The sequence below is a fragment of the Drosophila miranda genome, chromosome XL, assembly GCF_003369915.1.
Source record: "Drosophila miranda strain MSH22 chromosome XL, D.miranda_PacBio2.1, whole genome shotgun sequence".
NCBI lineage: Eukaryota > Metazoa > Arthropoda > Insecta > Diptera > Drosophilidae > Drosophila > Drosophila miranda.
Window position 1 is genome coordinate 19,705,798 of NC_046673.1, and position 24,998 is coordinate 19,730,795.

The 24,998-nt window shown below is 45.3% G+C and overlaps 1 protein-coding gene across 4 annotated transcripts; it reads left to right on the plus strand.

The window, feature by feature from the left end:
* Positions 1-883: 883 nt before the first annotated feature.
* LOC108165098 (homeobox protein 12) lies at positions 884-24,974 on the plus strand. 4 transcript variants are annotated; one of them, XM_017301152.2, is made up of 3 exons: positions 884-993; positions 2,757-3,062; positions 23,466-24,974. In XM_017301152.2, exons 2-3 carry the CDS (start codon positions 2,795-2,797, stop codon positions 24,461-24,463), a joined length of 1,266 nt encoding a protein of 421 aa, XP_017156641.1. In that variant the 5' UTR covers positions 884-993; positions 2,757-2,794; the 3' UTR covers positions 24,464-24,974. The 4 variants fall into 4 exon arrangements, with proteins under 4 accessions (XP_017156641.1, XP_033252666.1, XP_017156642.1 ...); XM_033396775.1 differs by having other exon boundaries at positions 2,760-3,062; XM_017301153.2 differs by lacking the exon at positions 884-993 and adding an exon at positions 1,016-1,211.
* Positions 24,975-24,998: the final 24 nt, after the last annotated feature.

Here is a 24,998-nt window from a genome sequence, read left to right on the forward strand (position 1 = left end):
AAAGCAAGTTCAATTCCTGGTGTAATTTTACATTTTGAATTTAGAATTTTTTTGTCAAATCAGGAATAATATTCATTTGGAAGCGATAAAAAAGGCACTTGGAATGATTCGTATGATATGGTGGTCAGATCTTAGCGATAGTCATATCCTATTCGATATACATATGTACATATATAAGATGTACTGTTAATGGCGTTTGAAATTCTTTCTCTGAGCACTGCATAAACACCTGATAAAAACCAAAACACACTTTGCTACTTGTAATAAATATAAATCTGTCTGTATAAATCGATAACGAATCTTTGAGGCTTGCCCTTCGGACATTCGAAGTTAATCTTTGTTGTTTTCTCTTCTATTCCTCTTGGTTTTTCCCTTCTCTTTAACGTGTCTTCCTGGTTTCGTATCCTCCCTCTTCAGCCGTTGTCAACATCATAGTTTTCCCATAGCGGTTCTGTTTTTGCGGATACGTCACGTGCTGACCGCAGCAGATCAAAGCAGAGCAGCAATAACGGTAGCTGCCGCCGCAGCAGTAGCCGCACAAAACAGTTGTACAACATTTACCGGTTTATGGGGCACGAGAAGAAACAGACGCAGACGCAGACGTTGACGCAGAAGCTGAGGGGCTGCCACAGCTGATCGAGTGAGTGTGCCTCTGCCACTGCCTCTGCCTCTGCCCTCTGGCTCTGTCTCCGATGCCTGCCTCTTTTCCGTGCTTCATTCATGAATGCAGCAAGCGGCAGTGGCTCTCTCGGTGGCAGTCATGTCTCTCTCTCTCTCTCTCTCTCTCTCTCGCTCTATATCTCTCTCTGCCGCGCTCTCCACTGCCGCTGCCGCATTTGCCTTAAAAGCTTACGTCGGCGCCTGCGCGCCGTTCAGACCGCGTTCGAAGCGAGCGCTAGGCACACGTCGCGATTTTAGCCGCCATCGTCCGTCGACCGATCGACGTTCGCTCGTTATCGCCGGCCCCCCGCCCAACAGCCCACCCCCCCTCTCGTAAGAGCTTCTAACTTTGCGTGTGTATGAGTGTTTGTGTGAGGAGCGCGGAAATGGGAAGCTGCAACAGCAGGCGACACTAACGTCCGCCGCGTCCTGCACGCGTTTCGAGTGCGATTGTTAGGCGCTTTGTTAGCGGTTTTTGGGCGCGAGGCGGTTTCGGCGCGATTTTAATGCGCTTAGAATCGGTTTGCAGTGCGATTTGAAAGCGTTTGCAGGTTGCATTTGCTCTGCTTTCCTCTTTCCCGTTCTTTGCTTGTTGTTATTGAATCATTTATTTATTTGTTTTTTTGTTGTTTTGTTTTGCTGGAGTGTTTCCCATTTGAAGTCGAATTCGTGATTACGCGCCATTTCCGCATTTCAGGAACTGCCCAAAAGAGAAAAAAGTGATCGAAAAATTATGACAAAATAATACAAAATCCGAAGAAGTGGAAAAAACAGCAGAAAAAACAACACCTAAAACAAAAAATAATTACTACAACGAGCACCACTCGAAACTATAACGAAATGCAAATTAATTACAGTACAATTTAACAAATAACCGAATGGAATACTAATATTCCGTGTTGTTGCTGTTGTTGTTGTTGTATTCCAAGACCGAGTCCGAGTCGGTTTCGGATTCGGATTTGAATTGGATTTGATTTTGTGTGTGTTCCGCGCTAATAGTTTCCTGCACAGCGGCACTAACAATGGCAACGGCCATAACTAGAAAACTGGCCAAAATAAAATTTGTTGCGAAAGTGCTGGCTGGCTGGCCGCCTGGCCGCCTGGCGTTGCATGTGGCAGCAGGGAGCAGCAGCGGTGGCAAGCAGCTGCTGCTGCAAGTCAACTTGCTGTGGTTGCTGCTTAACAAAATAAATTTTATTTGTATGACTTTTATGCGAAGCCGATAGGATGACAGCCACACGAGCATACTCGTACCTGCAGCGGCAATAGCAAACACAACAACAACAACAACAATAACGGGAACGACAACCAATGCAACCACTGCAACTACAACACAATGGCCAAAGGATTGTGGATACTAGAAACGTGGCTTGTGGCAACGAAGTGGGGGATACCCTAGCAATCGCTGAGCAAATCCTCCAAAGAGAAGTTTTTTATAAAAGAATAATGATACACATTTCCAAAAACTCCACTTCGATGGCAGCCCTTTCCAGTCTACAATTAGCAGATTCCAAGAATGAATTTTAAGTATATTTTCAATTAATATATTTCAATACATCGGAATTCTGAAAAGTACCAAGAGCTCAAAGAATATGCTAAGAATCTTTTAGTCGAGCATATCCAATTCAGAGAGTTCTTTCAGATTCCCAAGTCATATTCTTCTAATAGGGTTTCCATATCAAAGGTTCCATCTTAAAGTATTTATGTTGATGTACTTTTTAATTCATTTAAATGGAGAGAGGGCTCCGAATATTTGTATTGATAAATTCGTTCATACTCTCGGCTAGTTAGGGTATCCCCCCGATTTGTTGGAGTGCGTGACCCCACACATATACCCATATATGTACGCTGCTGGAGGTACATGTATATGGGCTGCTGTGTGTGTCTGTGGCACGACTTGCTCTTGGACTCTGCAGCGCCAAATCCACTTGAATCGACGAAAGTGAAATTTCACTTTGCAGTTGTCTTTTGTTGCTGTTGCCGTTGCAGCTGCCCCTGCCACTTGGCTGCTGCAACTGTTGTCATTAATTTCGAACTTGCTTTTCGATCAGTTTGAAAAGTGAAGAGCCTAACCTTAACGAGCATTCATTCTACAGCAGAATACAACCAAAAGCGACAGAGCGAAGCAGTTACAATGATAGCCAAAACAAGGAGCAGATGCCCAAGGAGCAGCAGCAGCAGGCAGAGCACATCCATATCCCCAGCAACATCTTCATCTCCCATTAGCAGAAAATCATCAGGAATATCATCGTTCAAATCACCATCAACAGCAACAGCAGCCACAAGATCGATTGCCACAAATCGATTGCTGGTCGGCGGCTGCCTGGTGCTCATTCTGCTGTCCCTGGCAACCCTGGTGATGGGCAAGCCCCATCAGGAAGCGCCAGCTGCCACTCAAAATGGTAAGTCCAATCATTTTGCCTCACCTTCTGCACCCCTGCATCTGCATCTGCGACTTAATTAACGCGGTCTGCGAAAGTGAAACTCTCTTTCTCCATCTCCGTCTGCATCCCCCCAATCTCTATCACCGTCCGGTCCCGTCCCGACCCATTCCGACCCGTCTCTATTTATTTACCTTTCGCGCGGTCTCTCCGCTGATCTCTGAGCATTGTCTTCGGAACCGAGAATTATGGCGCATAAAGTCGTCAACCGTCGACTGATGGTCGACCATCAGCGGCCAATGGCCAATGGCCAGTGTCAAGTTGAGCTCCGCTGCTGCCTGCTGGCTGCGACTGCTGGCTGCGGCTGCTGGCTTTGATTTGTGGCCCCGCTTTCACTTTGGCCAGGTTTCGTAGTAGCTGCTTCGATTTCGGAGGCAACTTGTTTCAGCCAAAGACTAATTCTATGAAATCAGAGATAAATGGCTACAAAATCTGCTAAGGGAACCCGGTAGCTTTGCATGAAATGTATTTTAATTGAAGTACCACAATATCAGAACAGAATTTAACAGGTATAGAGAGTACTATATTCCACATTACGTAGCTCCTAAAGCCTTTTAAATTCTCCACGGAAAGGTCAAGGTATGTATTAGTACGGGTTCCTCATTATGGATAATGGATATTAAAACATTTGTCAGCCAGTTACGTTCAATTAAATGCTCACATGCCCCACACTGCTGCAGTAGAGGCACAGAGGGGAAGGTGGCTGCACGCGCGGAGGGAAGGTGTTGAGCGAGAGGAAAACTACATAAACCTCGCCAAGACTTGCTAATTTGTCAGTAACACTCAAACTAACTATATAACAAAAGGGCGAAAGCAGACGGATGGCATCAAAGAAAGGCACAAAATTAATCAAAAGAAAAAGAAAAAGATAGAGGCAGAGCCAGAGCCAGAGGCAGAGCCGAATAGGGGGAGCTGTGACATGGAGAGTCGGGACAGACCCCCGAGACAAAGGCGGGTATCAAATAACATTTTCCCAGACATCTCGCCGCGCTTACGACATCTTCAGCAATTACTGGAATAGGGGAGAGGTTCAAGCTGGGACTGGGGACCCACAGACCGCATTTTGCACTTGCTTCCGTATGTTTTTCTTTGTCATGGATGGCCTGTGCCTGTGCCTGTGTCTGTGTCTGTACCGGTGCCTGTGGCGTCTTCCCCGAACCACAACCCCAACTCCGACTCCGAGACAACTCCATCTGCATTCGCAACTGGCTTTTTCCAAAACATTTGCTGCTGTCTCTGTGTCATTATGTCATTGAGCGAGTGTGAGTGAGTGTGCCACAGTGAGTGTTCGAGTGAACATCCAGTGCTAAAAGTTTTCCCAGACTTGCCAGATTTTGCTTTCGGGCCAAAACAATGCCTAGTTACGTTTCAATGCTCGATTCGGCCGGCTCATTTGGTTGTGTGTTGTAATCAAAGGAAGATGGCTATGGCTTTGAAGATGATCAGCTCTCCAAGAGACAGAGAATTGAGATGTACACGAGTATAGGTACACTATGGATATATCTTCAAAGTACACTTACATTTTGCAACTCATTGAACCAAAGTCAAACCCAAGTAGACCTCAGATTGCATCACAGAGCAGCCCAACCGCAAGCCTTGTGACAGTTTTCCCAGCCATGAGTTGTCAAAGAGCCACCACGATGTTGGGCCGATGTTAATGGTTGGAATGGGGGAACGGCAGTGCAGAAGAGGTGGCCCCCCAATTTGGGTTAGATCTCAGCCTCAGACATGTAATAATCACATCACATCACCTCCACCCCCACCACCATCCTCAACGCGCATTATATCAACGCTCAGCGCAGATGCTCGGTACTGAAATCCGAAAAACGAGCCAAACAATTGCCATTCATTTGCACAATGAATGAAATTTAATGAGCGCGGCTCGCATAATACAAATAATAAGTAATAATAAGTGAAAAGGCCCCAAAAAAAAGAGAAAAAACATCGTATATACTTGGCCATAACGTAAGCCACAGACAGAGACAGAGACAGAGGTAGAGCGAGCGCCGAAACCAAAGCCATATAATCGATGTTGCATGCAACATTATTTGAGTATTGTGCTACAAGTACTCGTATGTACTCTCGCACACATGCTTCTTATACTTATTCATACATATGTACAATATTCAATTTATTATTTATCCAATTTATGAGTATCGACGACGACTGCCGATCGACTGCCGATCGGCTGCCCGGGGGCCCACATTGAAGGAGACAGATCTGGGCCTGTCAATTGCTCCGTTTTTACGAGCGAGCACGACACATACCCTTAAAGGGGGTACATACACGGATACACGCACACAGACTGCATCGGCATACCCCCAAAATTGTGAATGAAAGAATTGCATTCTTTTTTTTAGAAAATATCGCAATGGAATTGAGAATCGCATGATTCCTAAGCATACATTACATACAAATATGTAGGATATAGTAAACATTTTCCAACCACCCAAACATTCAAAGAACATTCCTCTAATAATACAAATTGATAAACAACTCAATGCACCACTTTGAACGCCGTCTAGCCCTCTCCACAGATGGCCACATTCTGAGATTCTTAGGTAATTGTGACTCTAGAAAACAACAAGAGCATACAAGCTTCGGCGCCTCCCAAAGTATCTGTGTTTCTTTCATGTATTTTGTATCACATTTTTCTCCACTTCTATTCTTGGGCTACCGTTGGAGTTTAATTTTGGGGCTACTGTGGCTGTTATTGTACGAGTACGAGTACGAGTATCTCTTGCCGTTGTCCCCAGTTGCAGCTTTTTATAGTTGTTCGTTGTTCACAGATGTGGGACCCCGTGGGCGTGGGCGAGGGCCTGTGGGCGTTTGCGGTGTCCAGAAGAGAGCTGGCCCCAAATTGAACTTGTATTTGGAAAATCGATAGGGTGAGAAGTCTGTGTGTGACGAGATACGATACTCGAGCGAGGCCTTTAAGTGCAACGGAGTTTTGGCGGACACATCCCGAGTGTTGTAGTGATATTGTGATCTAGAGAGACACTTTGTAAAGTATAAAATGTGTGAGAAAAGATTCCGTTCCGTTCTACCGTGTGTATTTCCTTTATCTAATGCCCGCATTAATAGCTTCCTTTCCTTGAGGAATTCCCAGGAGCTTCCTTGAATTTCCATCACGGTAAAATACTTCACTTTGTTGAGCTTTGTTTGGCAGTCAATACTCCGTACAATTGTACAAGCATACATATTTATAGAAGCGGGGCTTTTGGGGATTCCCCAGCTCAAGCCAAATGCCCTTTACGTATTTCAAAGTTTGCGGTTCTCTTGATCGACTTTTTGTGGCTGGTTGCCGCTTTTTTTGGAGTTTTGGTGTTTCTGTGCGGTGGGCTGCTTTCCTGACCATTGCCGTGAAGGCGTTTTGCCTCTTGCCAGCAATTAACATTTTGAACTTTGGCCAGGCCAGAAACCGACTGCAAACTAAGTACTACATAAAATTGGAACAAAGCCCCATTTCGTTTATCGCTTGACGTGGCTGGGCATTGTGTTTGGGGCTGTTAAATTTAAATGGTGAGGCTTAACCTTTAAATTCAGCGAACTGTTTGAATGGAGACCGCCTCAGTCCTCAGTCCTCAGTGGGCCCGACTGACGGGCTGTGTGTAATTACACACATTTTGGGGCTGGCTGTGGCTGTGTTTGCGCTGCGTTTGCGTTTCGTTATTGAGTAATGCGAATCGAAATCGAAATCCAAATCAAAATGTACTCGTTAATAAAACGCTGAATGAAGCTGAAAGAAAGGCCGCCATCCATCAGCCAGGGCAAGACTCAATTGGGCAATCGACAAGGAAAACAAATGACATCGCCGTACGGTAGCGACAACCCAAATGCGATTGGAGTCAACTAAATCGATCGTAGATCATCGAGTTATGCAAATCGAACGATCGATAGCACTCCAGCTTAGTACCGATGAGTCGCTTCGCTTACATAATACGAAGCAGGTGGGGGTGCGGGTGCGGGTGGGGGAGAGGGAGAGGGAGAGGGAGAGGGTGGTTGGAGGTGGATGCATAATTAGCTGAACTCATTAATATCACACGGATCAGATCCCGTCCCCGATCTGCTCTACATTGGGCGAAAGTGCCGGGCGGGCACAAATTAATCAAAATCCACAGCGAGCCACAAAATAGAGCGGAGCGGCACATTTGATATGTATTTCTTTTCTTTCGTTTTATTACATATTGCATTTTATTTGCAACATTAAATTAATTAATGAAAATGTGCGACATGCTGGGCTTTGATTTATACATAAATTGACCACGAATACCCTTCGATAGGGTACAAGCGATATCGTCTTAAGTTTGATACTAGATTTGGGATTGGAGGATGTATGTAAGACTACAGATGATGTGAAAGATGATGGATAACTTAGTATTACTAGAGCCCTTTCTGTTGGATGTGCTGCTTTGGCATTGTTTAGTAAAACAGGAAAGGGTTCCATAGGGTTCCATAGGGTTCAATAGGGTTCCATAGGGTTCCATAGGGTTCCATAGGGTTCCATAGGGTTCCCGAGTCATTCAATAGTGATCCCGACTGATCGCTGGGTATTTCTTAGTGCCAAAAGAGTAATCCAATCCAGGCAACACTAAAGCATGCTCATTACCCTCGAAAAGAGCAATGCTGCTTCGGTTTGGTGACTTTCATTCGAAGGTCCGGCCGCTGATTAATTGCGTTTTGTGTGTTTCGCTTTCGTCCTAACATTTCGAATGTGATCGCAGGCAGTTACAAGCGTTAAACTCTGGCTTATGCTGTGTTTCATTTGATTTATTCCTTTATGTGTCGGATATTTGGCGCAATTTGTTCAACAAAATGGGGGATGAATGTGTATGTGTGCGCGTGTGCGTGTGTATGTGGCTATGTGGCAAGCGACTAATTCGAACTTAATGATGTCTTCTTTCGCTTTCGCAGTGAAAACAACGTAATTGCTCGGCTCTGACCGCTCAGATCGCGCCGATCGCTCCAGCGCAGGGCCCATTGGACATTTTGGCCATTTTCGACACGCACCGCTGGCCATTGGCCATTGCAATCAATCACAACAAACGTTCCATTTCCCAAAAGCCAGAAACAAGACAGATAGAAACGAGAGATAGACAGACAGACAGATTTGAACGCTTAAATGCAAATTGCGTTATGCCCATAATGATCAGTTAGGGAATTTTGTAATCACCCCAGACCCCAGACCCCAGACCAGGGGGACCCGTCCCCGTCCCCCTCCCAGTCCCAGTCCCAGTCTCAACCGAAAATCAATCAGACATCAGTTTAGCAGCTGCCGAAACCGGAGGGAGGATGAGCCAACCATTGAGTAAACAATCATTTGGGCCTCTGTTTGCATTGCCGCTTGCCGCTCAAAGATGTCAGCCATCATTTGGATTTTGGATTGGTTTCAGGATTGGGATTGGGCTTGTGACTCCGACTCCGACTCCAATACAGAGTCCGGTGATTGCGATTGTACTTTGTGGCATGTTGCCACTTCAGGGCTCTGCGCAGACAGATGATGGCTGCCCTCTGGCCCAAGTGTTGTTTTAATGTTCCTCTTTCTTTTGACTGTGGCTGTGGCATCAAGTGCGCTCCACTCTGATTACAATGTTTCCAAAGAGCACCTAAAAATACATCATTATTAATAAAGGGGAAGCAAAGGGACTGGATCGGGTTGGATCGGATCGAAGCCTACCGATTGCTGGTAATTAAATAGGCTTTGAGATTGTTTCAATCAGCAGTTAAACCCCGACTTTGGAGTGCTTCCTTTGGGTTGATTGAGTGTGATATCAAATTTGGGTAATCAAAACACGGATCAAAGAGCTTGAGACCAAAATTTTGAATTCTTAATGCGCAACGATCCTTTGATCTAAACATATATGATCTGATATCATATTTTTGAATCTTTAGAAGCAGCTCCATCTATCCAGCCATCTTGTAACTGCAATCTTTGTCGATCTTTGGTCGACACTTGGTTCTGAATTTCTGAACTTCGTGGCTCTGTTTCGCTCGGCCATTAGATTAATTGCATAACAAATTGCCACTAAATGCCACAAGAGCGAAGCGGAAAAAGTACCATGCCATGCCTCAGGTATATACATACATAAAAAGCTCGTGCACATACCCATTTATACGAGTACTATATAGAAGTTGCAGGTTAATAAAAATAAATAATTGCCCCGCACTCGGACAGCAAATTGTTTTTGGCAGGCCAAAAAGGTGCAATTTGCATGAGCATGAGAGTGGCTTAGAGATTGGACTTAGGTTTATATGGAGCAGCATTAACATCGAGCATCAGTCATCGGGCATCGGGTGGTATCGGGTATCCATTACAGATCGGTGGTCGGTATCGGTCACGGAGCATTGAGGCAGCAGTTTGGCGACAGTTTTGGCATTTAGCGGTTTGCTTTTTCTACGAGTATTCGGTTTCGGTTTTGGCTTGGGGGCTTTTGTCGCCTAACCTTCACCTTGTTGGCCAAAAAGACACACAAAAACCAAACGAATTACGTGTAAACGTTTGCTGCACATTGAGTGCTGTCTACCTTCCTCTGTCCGTTGTCCGTTGTCCACTGTCTGCCGTCCACTGTCTGCCGTCCGCTGTGTGGTGTACGCTGTACGTGCCATGGCCCCCAGGTTCCAGGCCGGGCCGCTGCCAGTTTTGGGCTTTTGGCCTGGAAACGTGTTTGCGGCCGCATTGTGCTGACTCAGTGCTCCAAATGCTTTTGGCGGCACAGCCAGAGATACTCGGTATCATAGATATATCACGCATACGCCAAGTGTGCAATTGCAACCTAATTAGCCATTCAGAGAGACACAAAAACACATTGAACTGCCAATAGTAATGGTAATGTTAATGGGAATGGATATTTTTCCCATTTCATTCCAGTTGATTTGCCTCCATTTCACTCGTACTCGTACTCGTACTCCCACTCGCACTGCCAGTGACCGTCAAATGTTGCCAAAAAAATAAACACTTTTCGACTCTCACAATCTTAGGGCGCGGGCGCGTTCGCCCTTGTCTGTAAATATTTTGAAAGGGTCGAGCCCCGGACCGAGCCACAGACACAGCCGTCGAAGCCAATCAAATCAACTGAAATCAAATCAAATCAAATCAAATCAAATGGAATCGGAATCAAAGCCGCATCGTTAATCATAGTTGGATTTTTTGCACAGATCATATCGAAAATACATATACAGTACTCGTACTCGAACTTGTGGCTGTGGCTGTCTGATTGTTTGGAATTTATTGTGATGTATTTTTGATACGGTTTTGATTCCCTTGCCTTTGCCTTTCCATTTTCTTGTAATTAGCCGATTGGCTGAATCTCTTTGTGAGTGATTCAAGCGGCACGCGCCTGCACTACTTCTGGACTATAAACTGTACTTCCTGAAGAACTGACGATTCTTTCCAAAACTTGATGTTTTTCTATCGGTATTTGATAATAAGTGGCTGGTAAACATGATATCCGAGCATTCTATCACTGTCTTATAGATCCAGTGGCACTACTTTCGGCATTGATCTTCTCATATATGATGACCTATTTGGTAAACAGTGCTGTGAAGTGCCTAAGCAGCACCTTTGTTTGCTTGACAACACTGAGCTTAAATGAAGTGAAGTGAAGTGAACCGCATTCGGGTTATTCCACATCTGTTTCAACACTTGATTGGCTGCCACATGCAATCATATGTGAGACGGACGCATTCATTGTAGCTGGCACCACACGCCACACTCAAGCACATTGATTCTCAGCCCCAAACACCAAACACCAACCCCCAGACCCGAGACCCCACTCTCAACCTCAACCACAACTTCAACTCCTGCCCCTGCCCCATCCGCAACCATCACACACCGCACCCACAGAGACGACTTTGTCTTTGTCTCAGAATCGGACGCCAAATCCGCGCCTGACTGACAGCACCCACTCGAAGGCGCAGCACAATGCATTGCACAAGCAATCAGAAGTACATGAATACTCGTAGGTCTGAGCATAGAATGGAGATACCACTCGTACAAACATTACATTGTACTCATACGAGTATATAAAGACACAGATACACTACATTCACAGTCGCAGTAGAGTCGCACAAGTGCGATGCCCACCGAAGCGCTCAGCCGCTGCACAATGATCAGTGAGGCATGCAACGAGTCAGTCAGTCAGTCATACAGTCATTCAGTCAATCAGTCATTCAGTTAGTCAGTCAGTAGAAAAAAGTATGAAAATGGGAAAACCTCAGAAACAAAACGCAACTAACTAGCCCGTCCTTGGCCAGTCAGCATTATATATAATTATTTCAACAAATTCTTCATTCTTCGTTCTTCGTTCTCAAATACTCAAACACTCAGATACTATGATACTCAGATACTGATGATGTGGATGTTGTTGATGGTGATGGCGATGGCGATGGCGATGGCGATAGGGAAGAACGTTAGCGGGTGTACGCCAGAGACAGAGACAAAGGCAGCCAACTTTAATGAGACTTAACGATGGGAAAAGTTCTCTCGAGAATGATTACGATACAGTAATTTATTACACATACGTGGCCATGCATTGGCACAGAGTACTCGTATTTGATGTGATCTAAACATAATTTACAAATAAGGTAATTGTCCGTCTGTCTGGCTGTCTGTCTGTAACTCCCTCGGCCATGTTCTTATGTGTGGAAGAGAGCCTGAGCCTGAGGGTCACACAGCGCGGTACAGAACAACAGCCCGAGCCACACATTTATGTCATGCAACAGTTAGCAAAGTCATAAATAATATTTAAAAGAGCCATTTAAATGCTATTATTGCCAGCAACTAAGTCGGAGACGTAGACGGAGACCCACAGACTGAGACTGAGACTGAGACAGAAACGAGCGCACTCAGGAAAGCTTTTGCCATTGCAACTGCTCTTGGCCAAGCATTGCAGCTACTGAGCCAACTTGGTGAGCCAGCCATCGCCAGCGACTGAATGAGTGACTAACTGGCAGTTTCATTAGATTAATAATGGTAACAAATACACATAATGGCAGATCAAGTGGTTGGCAAGCGGATTGCCAACGTTTTGGGAGGCAGCCAGCAGGCCTGTAACGATACCCTGCATTCATGTAGACCCCATTAAATATAGGTACCTAAAACTAAATCCCATGCACATGAAACACGCTCTAAAACAGCAAAATTCTTCCCATATCCCAAACCCATATCCTTAACAGGGATGAGCGCCAATCACTATCACCATCAACCACATTGAATATTTCAATAAAATGGAATATACCTCCCTATTATACCCAAACTGTCGAAGTATGGTATAAATGTCAATTACAAATGGAATCAGTATGGAATCCCCCGCCATACAGCTGGAGCGCTCGTGGCTATTTGTGTTATATGACGCCGGATCAGCATCTGATGTGACCGCGCTCTCGGGATTTGTAGGGGAGTAGATCTATAAAATTCCGTCATGAGATACATGTCCTTGCGACATCAGCACTTCATATTGTGTGCGTTCTTTTTAGAGTTTCCTACCCATTAGGATTGTTCATGAACTACTTTGCTTGCTTGAGTACCACGATATGGTTAATTGGACACACTATTCATCGACTGATGTTTTTTGTACTTGTTGAAATCTCTATAGCACATTGGTGACCCCACTATATGCTGAACCTGATGGGATTCTTTGATGCGCACTGATTGGAATGTGTGTCTGTGACCCTTTTATTACGTCTGTAATGCTAAGGGGATTACGATCGAGGGGATCTATACGATGCTGGCCCCGCCAAGTGGTGACCCCGACAGTAGCCTGACTCTAACTGCATTTGGAATAGAACAAATTTGATTTATCAGATCGTATGGAACAGCTAATGTGCCTTGTTCTCTGCTAGCTTCTGGCTGCCTGCCTGCTGGCTGCTGGCTTGCTGGCATTTTGATGTTCGTGAAAAGCCATAACAAATCATTTCGACGAGTATTTCAATCTCAATTGCCAGAGAACAGAGAACAGATGCTGGCCAAGAATTCGCCAGCAAAATGTTTGACATTTAGCTGTTCTGCATTGTTGTTCTTGGCTTGGTTTTGACATTGAAGCTCATCGCAGAGCCAAGTACAGAGAGATCGTTCGACAGCACTGCTGCGGTTTGTTCTGCTAATAATTTATGGCATTTTCACAGATCTAAAACACAATCTGAAGCCGAAGTCGAAGCTCCAGCTAAAGCTGAAGCTGAACGATTTCGAAAAGAGTCTCTGCCTAAGGTCAGGCAAAGAATGAGCGGACATTAAGTAATTGTTGTTTATTGGAAAATGTCATGTTCAATTAGTCGATCGGGCGGCCAATGTCAGGCTCAGGTCTCAGGTCTCAGTCACAGTCCCAGTCGCCGTCTCCAGTTCAAGTCCCAGTCCCCGTCTCCGGTTGACGTGTGGCAAATGGTGCGGCTGAAACGTGGCATGCAACGCTTCACTCTGTCAGCTGGGGAATTGTGTTAACAAATTGAGTTATGGCCGAACGAACGCCTGAGCGGGGCATGAGAGCATCAGGTGGCTCTACAGAACAGGTGCCCCAGATCCAGTTCCAGCTCCATTTCCATTTCCATTTCCAGCTCCATTTTCGGTTCCAGCCCAACTCATGGCCCAGCCCCGGGTCACAGTCATTACAACACTTAACGCATTGTAAGCCATTAACCAACACAATAGCCCTGATGTCAGCCGGAAATATGCCCTATGGGGGGCCCTAGCACTAGTCCCAGCCGAAACGATCTCTAATTACAAGCAAAACTCAGTCTGGCGTAAAACTGCAGCTTAATGAATCATTTCAATGACGATGCCGGGGTCACAGTCAGAGTCAATTTAATGATAACACAAACGGGGCTCTGAGCCGAAACGCGTAACCCAAGCGACAGGTTAATGAGAACTGGAGAACGGAGACTGGTAATTGGAGCTGAGTGTGACCCAAGTAGAAATATACTTCCTGAAGTCAAAAGGCTGTACATATTTATGCCATTGACGAAAACAATATGCAGAGAAACTGACCGCCCTTATTTAAGGTATAGGGTCAAATGGTCCTAGCATCCGGTCTTCTGACCTATCTATTTTGGGATAGCCAAAGATAGGCTAAGCTACAAATGCTATAAATGTTCGGTCAACCAATATTTGCCTTTAGGAAGCATTCGTTCTTTTCCGTTACTCTCTCCCAACTCTTTACATCAGCTGTCTGCGACTCTGCTGTCTTTCCAAGTTAATTGATTGCTGCTGCTTCTAAAAGGGATAACACGTCATACAGCTACAGATACAGATGTTAAAAGATACCCAAGACCCTATTATCACGTTTATCTGTTGAATCCTTTACTTTCGTTTGTCCTTCGACTTTGCAAATGCTCGAGGCGTCAGAGTTGACTGAATATTTCTTGTGCTTGATATGAAATTATACGGAAATATATTCCAAGTGCTCCACAAAAAAGGAATTGTCATGAATTCATGGATTAGTTGGTGCTATATAGTGGTTGAGATAAGAATAGAAAAGGTTCTAGATCGCTTGTGGGGGGATAGTGGTTGATCGAATCTGGAAGGTGAATCCGGTTGATTCAATGCTTTTATTTCAAAACGGATCGAGAGCAGTAACTAGAAGTGATGTACGTTTTGGGGAATTTAAGGAATAAATTTATTTAAGTATTCGTAATAAAAGAATAACTGAGGCACATGCTAATGCTGTGGTTCTTCATTGACTTGACAATACGATAACCTTGAGGAACTTTGGCTTTGGCTGAGAGCATATCCTCTTTCCACTCTTTCCAGTCATTCCACTTTTTCCACGCGAACAAACCGAGTGCATTTTATGACAATATATTACTTATTTTCCCAGCCACGGCGTCACAGTAGCGGAGCCAGCATTGAGCGATCTACCCGTAGATTGAGCGCACAAGGCAACTCAATTAAGTGCAGGCGGCTTCGCACTGAAGTTGTCATAAATAAAGGCATTTGTTTGTGTTTGCGCTACCAGAAAGAGGGGGTGGATCGCGGATGGATGCTATTTATAAGGCGGCCCCCCGTTACCGCCACAGACCCATAAATCAATGAGCCAGCAAACCGTTGAGTGGAAGATTTATAGGGACCGTCTCTCTCGGGATAGTCGCGTTGCTCAGTCGGGGCATGTACGAGTGCTCGTACCGCAGACCACATAAAATCGAATCGCTTATGCATACTCGTACCTTATGGAGATCATGTTGGCATGCCGAGCACGGAGCTCGAAGCTCGAACGAAACTGAAACTCAAATTGAAATGGAAATGGAAACCGAAATCAAATTAACTTGGTTCATGGCTAAAAGATGGCTAATTGCAGCGTGTGTAGAAATTAGCTCCAATGCTAAAGTTAGAGCATGTTGTAGGTATTCAAATCGAAGCGGACTCATTTATCATGCGCCGCCAGTATTCAGCTGCTTCTTCTGGGGCATAATTGGAGAGCAATCATTAAAACTGAAACAGAAACTAAAACGTAGTCAAAACCGAAACCAAATCGAGACAAAGACATTCTATGAACACATAAATGAGGTCTAGCATTGAGCTGAAATACCCAATTCTACATTGAATGCGAATGCCAATTGCTTTGCTGAATACGGAATCGAGTTGAAGATGGATCCAGCATATACAACCCGATCCGATACTCGATATACGATTGTGCAGTAGTGTCAGGCCACTCCCATGCCACAAGCCAACAGCTGCTGCTGCTGTTATTGTTGTTGTTGTTGTTGTCGTGTTCGTGTCTTGAGTCTTTTGTTTCTTTTGTTTCGCCGGCATGACATTTCGCACAGAATTCTTCTGCCTCTTCTGCTGGTCAAATTAAATGTCATTCTCTCCATTCGCTCTGAACTTTAAAGTTCAAGTGTACATAGACAGAGCCTAGCAATTATGGATATTAATTTATGTATTACCAGCCAACAGGGTTGGGTCGCCCGCACATCGCGTATGTTGCCTTTGACCCATGCGGAAGCAGGAATTGATTGGAAAGCAATGATTTGGCAATGGCCAAACCGGAGCACTCCCAAAGCCAGAAGTCGAAGCCGATGATGGATAGCCATGGAGATCTTCGAGATGGTCTCGAGATGAGTAATGCTTCGCTGTACGAGCACGAGCACGGGCGCGAGTACGAATAGTTGTAGATACTCGTTGTAGTTGGGGCGTGCCCCGTTTCTGGGGCTGGGGTTGGCTGCAACCTCGACCGACGGATTTTCACAGCGATGAGAAAAATGCAAATTTAATTATGCTCGAACAACACACAAGACATCTTAAATGGCAGTCAAGTTTACTTGTTCGTTTGTTCAGCTGTTCAGTTTTCATTAATTTGGTTGTGCTTGGCTTTTGGTGTCACTCCGACAGTGCCAGGCTGAGGCTGTCCCAGACCATGGCATAGAAACCATATATTCTAGCATAATGAACACCAGACCTCAGAGTCAGAGTCAGAGCCTCACTAACAGCCTCACCCTCACCTCGTAATTTATAGCATCGAGCATCGAGCATGCGCCGTGTGGACCCCGGGCCGCATCTCTCAGAGTCAGCAATTATTATTGACAATTAATGGGCAGCATGTGCTTGGCCCGGCTGAGGCTGTTAGCCGCTTGCCTGGCAAGTGGTTTGTCTTGAAATGCGATTCTCGGCAACTCGTCCGATTGGATTTTCTCAAGCATACTCACTCGTATGTGCATATGTTCTCTGGGCCTCCCACCCTGAACCAAACTGACATTGACCGCCTGCATCGCCGGCCGGCTACGATTCAGCTTCAGCTCCAGCTGAGTCATCATCATCATTGTCATCATCGTCATCATCGTCATCATCATCATCATCATCATCATGAAGCTGATGCTGTAACTGCGACTGAGGCTGCTTCTGGCCAGATTCTTTTCGGCCAACAGTCAAGTGCAATCGAATTGCAAATGAAGACAAATGAAGTGCTTGGCTTGCAGTTGCAGCTCCGACTTCAAGGTTGGGTCGCCTCAATCTCAATGCGGAAAACATGACACGAAAAAAATAGAAAAATACCAATACTAACTCGTGGTATACAGAAACGGAGACAAAACTGTCATTAAAGTGTAACATAAAAAGCAGCTAATTGCCAACATTTCGTTATGAATGCAAGACTCTGAAACGACCTCATAAATAACCCAGACACGACGACCGACGACCGACGACAGTTGTCATTGCAAGAGACCCCATACTATACCATCTATCAGTCTTCCCCGCCGCCAACTGGTGTGGAGTATGGGCACTACTAACGTTCCGGATTACGAATACAGTACTACTCCAGAATATGGGCAAATATCAAAGGTTGTGAGGTACTCAAAGGTACTGAAAACCAGCTCACAGTGATTGCTGGATTGCTGATTCGCAGGAAAGTGAAAGTTATCTGTCAAAGTATTGGTTGGTATTGGAGCTGGAGCTTGAGTGGAGAGGAGAGGAAAGCTGCCTGACATTGACAGACAAAAGGTCAAAGCTAAGCGACATAGACACGAATAATACTCGTACTTTTCTCCCTCGACTCCATAATTATGTTGAACACCCAACCTGTTGTGGATCGGTGCAGCAGTGAAAGTGACGATTGCATTTATTTTTTTTTTTATTTTGAAATTTATGAGTTACAGAAACAGACAGAGACTGAGACAGCAGCTGAGATAGTGAGAAACAGAGACGGTGATGGTGACGGCAACCAGGACAGAGATAGACTTGAAGACAGACACGAAACAACCCACGACCTGATCGGTGTGTTTACACGCATGCGGTGCTGTAAGTGCCAGCAAAGTGCCGGAAAATTTCATAGAGCCGCTGATGACTTGCCACAGGGAATGCAGCGGGGAGACTTTGACTGGGGAGTGCCCCACAGCCTCTGTCTCTATCCCTGTCTCTGCTCTGCCTCAACCGCAGCCGCAAGTCGGCTCCAGGCGATGCGGCGATGGTGAAAACGGATAAGATTGAAATGAATATGAACTGTGAGTGATGGAGAGGCTTGGGAAATGCAACGAAAGTGTTGGCGAATGTCTTTTGAGGATTGGAGGATGGCATACGGGGGAATGCGAAAGAGGAGCAGGGATAGTGCATTATCGCCAGAAGAGTTACCGAAGATGAAACTCGATGATGCGGATGTTTTTGCACAACTCTTGAGGGTTATACAGTACCACCAGCGAAGCACAGAGTGGGTTAGATTTCAAAATTCTAATAAATTTGAAGGGTTATTAGCGGCTATCCCTCCTCATGGGGTTATAAGAGTCTGGGGCGTCGCTGCTCAAAATCTTCAGTATTTTAAATGTTAGCCTATTCCCACTTTGATTCAACTCTGATTCAATCTTTGGGCATGCCAAATACTTACAGTTTGATTGGATGGCTCTTCCTGGACTCTCATTTGCATCTACGTTTCTTCAGCGATCGTTTGTCGTGTGTCAGCTTTGTGCAAGGCGATAAGTGGGCCTACCCAAGAGGCAGGCGGAGATGATGATGATGACGATAATGATGGACGCATTGAGGCGGCCATTTAACGCCCACTTAGGCACGATCCCCCATTGCCCCATTACTCAGCCGAGCACTAGCGAACATTGCAATACACAGATACAGCCAGTCACAGATACAGAAACAGACAGTCACAGCAACAGATACAGATACGGCAAGGCACAGAGATACAATAACAATGTGTTAATTATACGGCTGACGCCCACGCCGTAGCTGTAGCCGAAGCCGAAGCCAAAGCCCACCGCTGAAAGCAATCAGATACAATCAGCGAACTGAAATTGAAGAAGTCCCATCAAGAAAAGCCCGCCATGACGATGTGGAGGGGATGGTGACGATGACGATGACGATCGCAATGTGCAATTTTGTTTTGTGTGATTGTGGCCTGTAAATGAATAAACACATGTCCATGTCATGGTGTTTGCACACTCACAGATACAGATACACTCAGAGCACACTCGAACAGACACCCATGGGATTGTTGTGGGCACGACGCGCTCAATTTAACGCATACGCCCCATTGTACCCGGCCAGAGTGGAGCAGAGTCGTGCCAAGAGACGCAATAGCATCGACATCGACATCCACATCAACATCAACATCGACATCGTCATCAGGGTCATCATGTTACAAGTGCCCCCTACTGCTCCTCCTCTTTTCCCACTCGTGTTTCGTCTGTACGAGTTGGGTATATATAATTACGAGTATCTATCGCTCATGCACCTCATGCCTCATGCCTCATGCTTTCCTCTTTTGAAATCCCTCTCCTTTCTCTCGCTGTTTTACTCCACTTTTCCGTTTGGCAAACTTTAAGGTGCTTTGTCTTTTTAGCACTTTCATAACTCGCGTAGCGCAAATAAAAAACTCGTATTAATTAGATAGCTCTGGAGTTTCGGGTGGATGGATGAATTGCCACAGTTGAAATGGGGCTGCGCTCAGTGAGATTTACATTTTAGTTTGGCCAATGGCCATTTCTGGTAGATCTTGTAAATGGAATCCACTTGCAGAACTTCGGATCCAATAATAACAAATGCCTAAGTCAACATGAAACAATTCCCCAAAGAAAGTTGAACAATCAACAATTCGTCGGAAATTTGGTGTTAATAAATTAAGTATGAGCGTTCTGAGACCTTGTGTAAAGCTTCAAAAAAAATTACAAGGGCAATAATGACTTTACAAAAAATAACGTTTTGTTTATTATTAACAAAATATGTTTTTGGCCATTTAAGTGAATCCTGGAACCCTTCCGTCATGTATGGGTTCTGAACAAGTACTTTCGCCGTGCATCTAGCCACGATCCCAGCCAGGAAAATCCAGAAAATGTTGTAATTTTTTCTTGTGTTTGGGAATGGAATACTTCTCCCATCTATTGGTTTCGAATATTTTAGTTCTTAATAATAGTCTTCCTCGTACAAAAAGAGCTCGACGGAAAAAATCAATTTGTTGTAACAGTGCTTATCCAAAAAATATTTCAATATTTTGTAAACGGCTCCCGAATTGTGAACTAGTCAGTTGCACACACGAGTATTGTTACCGTTCACCAAAATCCAATACAAACAAATTTGGAGAAAGAGTCGCGGAAGAGCATCTATACTCAAATACAGACAGAGGTAAACAGAGTGATAGATAAAGATACTTATGGGGAAATGAAAATGGAGGTACAGATAGTGATAGAGAAAGAGCTGAATGGAAGAGTGGAGAAAGCCAGAGCTCGTGACGTTTTATTTGTTTTGATTTTCATATCATTTGTTTTTGGATTTTTGTTTATTTTATCCACTTTTTATTGCATTTTGAAGCCGTGGAGCTTTCGCTTCAATCGCAAATCTTTTCGCTTTGAATGATGGATGATTGATGATCCACTGAAATAGACAGACAGACACTCCAAATGGATTCGATTGAATGCTTTGAGCCCAACAATTTTGTATGATTTTATATTACAATAAAGGTACCGCACTGTACGGGAATGTCTGTCCCCGTCCCTGCTTATTGCTCTGGATGCATGGAAAATGCCCACAGATCGATGGCTTTCCAATTTGTTTTGGGTGTCTTTTGTATCTGTTGATCGATTATGTGTGGCACTGGCCAGATTCGGATCCCACCAGCCAGCCAGCAAGCAGCAAGCAGCGACCAGGCGGCACCAGCCACAAAACGAGGCAATTTTCTAAATTAGCCAAATCGAATGGCCGAAACGTGCAGCAGCCACCAGCCCCCAGCCCCATGCAAGGCAAATAAATAATAATAAAGTAATCTATACTTACCACACGACATATCGCTCGATGTGTTTGACCTATTTCTGGCAGCGGACCCGTACCCGGGCCGAACACTATCAGACATCGCTCGAAAAAACCAACCAAAAATACTCGTACTCGTACTCGTACTTTTTGCCAGGAGCCCGATTCGGAGACGGCCAGAGACTAGAGACCCAAAGCACTACCCAATTACACTTAACAAACTCATTATGTTCAGCGGTTGCCGGTCGCAGACCTCAGCATTATAGGAACGCTCGCTCCGAGAGGTCGAAGTGTCGAATACCCTTGCTGACCCATACTTATCATGGCAGATATATGATAAAGAACCTTGGCCCAGGTCCAATTTGATTTATTTACATCTAAAAATCCTATGATGTGTGTTTTCTATCGGATAAAAGACAGAAAGTTAATTTTATGAATTACGACCTCCTTCCCCTCGATACTGTCCATAAGAGAATATCCTCATTTGCCCACTTCATTTTTGTGATGCGACACTGCATTCTAAGAGATCACTGAAGCAAAGTTTACCCGTGAGGAATTTCAGATCCTCATAATCTTAGCACTAGTTTGCAAATACTCTATTTATTGGTTTGGAAAATGCTTCATTCTCTTCGGTGAAACATTTCATAATGCCATGGGACCCTCCGAAAGCGTATGGAAACTACCAGCGGGTGTCAGGCCAAGAAATTGCCGCCAACATTGCATGCAGTGAAAACTCTGAAAAATTCCAAACAAAACAAGAAGAAACAAAAAAAGACAGAAACACCAAAAAAGATACAAGCAACAAAAATTGTGTTGAAACAAAAATTGAGTGGAGGCAGGCAGCATATGAAAGGCCGGCTCCTGGCCGAGGGTGGGGTCCGAGTGGGGCCTGGGGCCGAAGAGGTTGGTGCGAGTGGAGAGGGGCCAAAACATTTATGCCTAGAACACAGGCGACTTACAATTTATGCCAGCTGCCCGGCTCACTTTATTATCGACTTTTATCGATACGACATTTGACTGCTCACCAGACCCCGAACCCCAAACCCCAGACTCCGGATCCCAGACCCAAACTAGACTCGGACTCGGACTCAGACTCAGAGGCAAGCCAGAGCTGAACATGTCGCTGGACGAATGTAATTGAGTTGGCATACGGCTCGGCGAGTGGAGTCTGGGTCTGCCACTGTCACTTCCCCAAGAATTTTACAAAGAGTCAAACACACGGGGGGTTCCTTATGGGATAATTTTAACAAAGAAAATTGTTGGAAGTTGGTCAAATTATCCAAGGATCAACAGTCTTCCACTGCACTCTGAAAATAAATATTTTTCAGAATGTTAGCAATGTTCGAAAATGTCCACAGGTTGGATCAAAATGCTTTTCTGAATCCAAAAGTAGAGGAATGCCTTGTCAATCAGATCATTTAGCTATATAAACTTCCAGGCTTCAATTACCATACTCGCGAAGGATCGTCGGATATGGGTCACAAGCATTCAATCAAAAAGGAAATACAAGAACACAAGCTAATGCGGATGGGAAGGGAGAATTCCAAAGGGTTCTGAGACCTTTTGTTTACCTTCAAAAATTAAAAGGGCAAAGACTTTACAAAATAGAACGTTTGGTTTATTTATTTCAAAATATGTTTTTTAGACATTTAAATGGATCCTGGAGCAGTACCGTCACATAGGAATTCTGCAGGAGTACTTTGCCTGCGAGTGCAGTCAGTATCCCAGCTAGGACGAAACATAGAAGCTTTTTCGGAATCTTATGATACACCGTTTCCTCCATCATGTCCTTTAGCAATTCTCGTATTTCTTGATATTGAGCGGGAGTCAGCACCATATTCAGATCTAGATCTAAATCTAGATCTAGATTCCGTATTGATTGATCGCGAGTCACCACCATATTCGGATCTACACCTAGATCCTGGTTTAGTTTCACCAATTGATTGTTTCTTCCTTCCGGCATGTACTTGGGTATGGACAACCTCCGCCATTTATTGATTTTGAATATTCTCATTCTAACAATTGTTCGCTTTCCTACCGTCAAAAATCCAGTGGAATTATTCATTTTAGATCTCAAAAGCAATTATGAAAGTATTAAGCGTTTTTCTCCCAAAAGTTTCTACAAAAAATAATATTTTACTTTTTTTGTAAGCCTCCGGGCAATTTTAGTAACGACTTATAGAGAATGCCTACTGAGGATATCGTTTGGATTGATTGATCAGTGAGACAGATTGATCAGTACGAGTACGAAATTGTCTAAAAGGATTTTGGTTTATTTTCTTTTTGAAGGCTCGTGCTTAAAGGTCTTCACCTGACCGGAAATAGTGTCGAAAGACTTTCGTTTCCTTTTCAGCCTGAGCGTCAGCCTCTTTCGTAGTTTCAGTCATCGTTATGGTGGACCAAAAACACATGTTCGGCAACACATTTCACCACTTGATGTCAAACATCATACAAAGACGTTAAGGGTCTTCCGCTGCGCCGCCACGCACCACTCAAAGCCGCCGCAGGCAGAAAGCTCTTGTGGCCGCACTCTCCCGAGACTCGAGTGGCGCTGGCCCATAGACCATCCATCCACCATCCATCCACCGTAAAATCCACATCCACATCCCAACCCACTGAAGCAGTGAAGTACTGAAGCAGTGAAGCACTGAAGTCTTTTCTTTGCAGCCGAGTCTCTAGCTGATTTCTCTTTTCTATTGCAGCTGAGTTCCCGGAGGAAGATGGAGACATGCTGATGGAGCCAAATGAGTTTACCCCGATCACGGTGCTGCGATCCCAGGAGCAGCACTTCCACATGCCGCCCAGCACCCAGCTGCAGCCCAGACAGTTCCAGGCGCCCATCCGGCAGGAGCAGGAGCCGGAGCAGGAGCAGTTCCGACCCATTGCCAATCCGAACACGAAGCTGGTGGCACGCTCCGATGTGGGGGCCGATTCGCACAGCCAAGCGGCCCAGAACTTCTATCCCCCGTTCTACCATGAGGCACCGCCGCTGGGTCACTCGCGGCCCTATTTTGGAGTGAGCCACGGCCACGGATCCGTCTCGGAGAGCACACCCCTGTCGCTCCCATTACCTCTATTGGCGCCTGGACAGCACCCTGGACAGCAGCAGCAGCAGGTGCAGCCCCAGCCACATCCCCATCCCCAGCAGCAGCCGCAGCATCCGCAGCAGCGTAACTTCGATGCCACCATCCTGGGGAGCGGGGACTTTGGAGTGCTGAGAGGTGGCACCTTCTACCCGGAGGAGGAGATGCCCTACCATCCGGAGGACAACAGCGATTACATCTACGGGGACGCCAACAACGGACACGGACGGCCCACCGAGGGCTTCGTCCAGAAGTACACCTATCCCGAGGAACAGTTCGCCAACTTCCGGGACTTTGCCGACATCAACACACCTGCGGACTCGGCCTTCTCCCAGTTCGTGGTGGTTTATGCGGCCAAGAATGCCACCGCCCCCAGCACGCATCCCCATCCGAAGAACATTTTTGAGCAGCTAGAGCTGCTCGACCGGGAAAAGGCCCTCGAGGAGGCGGCCCTCAAGAAGCAGTCGGCCAGACCAAGCCAAGTCGGTGGCCAGGCCAAGGTCACCTCCAAGTCGAAGACCAAGCTGGCCAAGACGAAGCTGCAGAAGAAGTACCGGAAGAAGGCGAGTCCCAAGTCGGACCCGCTCGACCTGGACCCCCTGCTGGCCCTCAGCTAAGCGGTGCGGTGCGGTGCGGTGCACTCAATGGTGCCGCAGTGCGCCGGCCGGCGAATCATATTCATTTCTCTCCACTGTTAGATTTATTTATTTTATTTCCAGATGAATGCAAATGCAAAAACCCCCACACCGCCCATAAATCAATCGCGTCTTACTCTTAAGAGCCCCCCAAGTTCCCTCAAATTTTGTGCTTCATTCCATGCCACTACCACAATCACTGCCACTGCCACCCCTACTCAACATCCTCAACAGTTCTCCAATCCAAATGTATCTTTATATTTTTTGTTGTTTTACGTCTGTCTGTTTGTCCTGCATCATTCCTGTTGTTAATTCGTAATCTTAGCCCTTAGTCTACTATACTTTATATCTCTATATATCTTATATGCGTATCTAATGTAATGTATTTTTTGTCTAATTGAGCATAATTTTATTATGTGTGTGTACATAAAAGCGAGAAATCGACAAAACCAATCAGCTGTTAAATGTAATCTTAAACCTAAATAAAAACGAAATAAAAACACTCGGATATGAATAT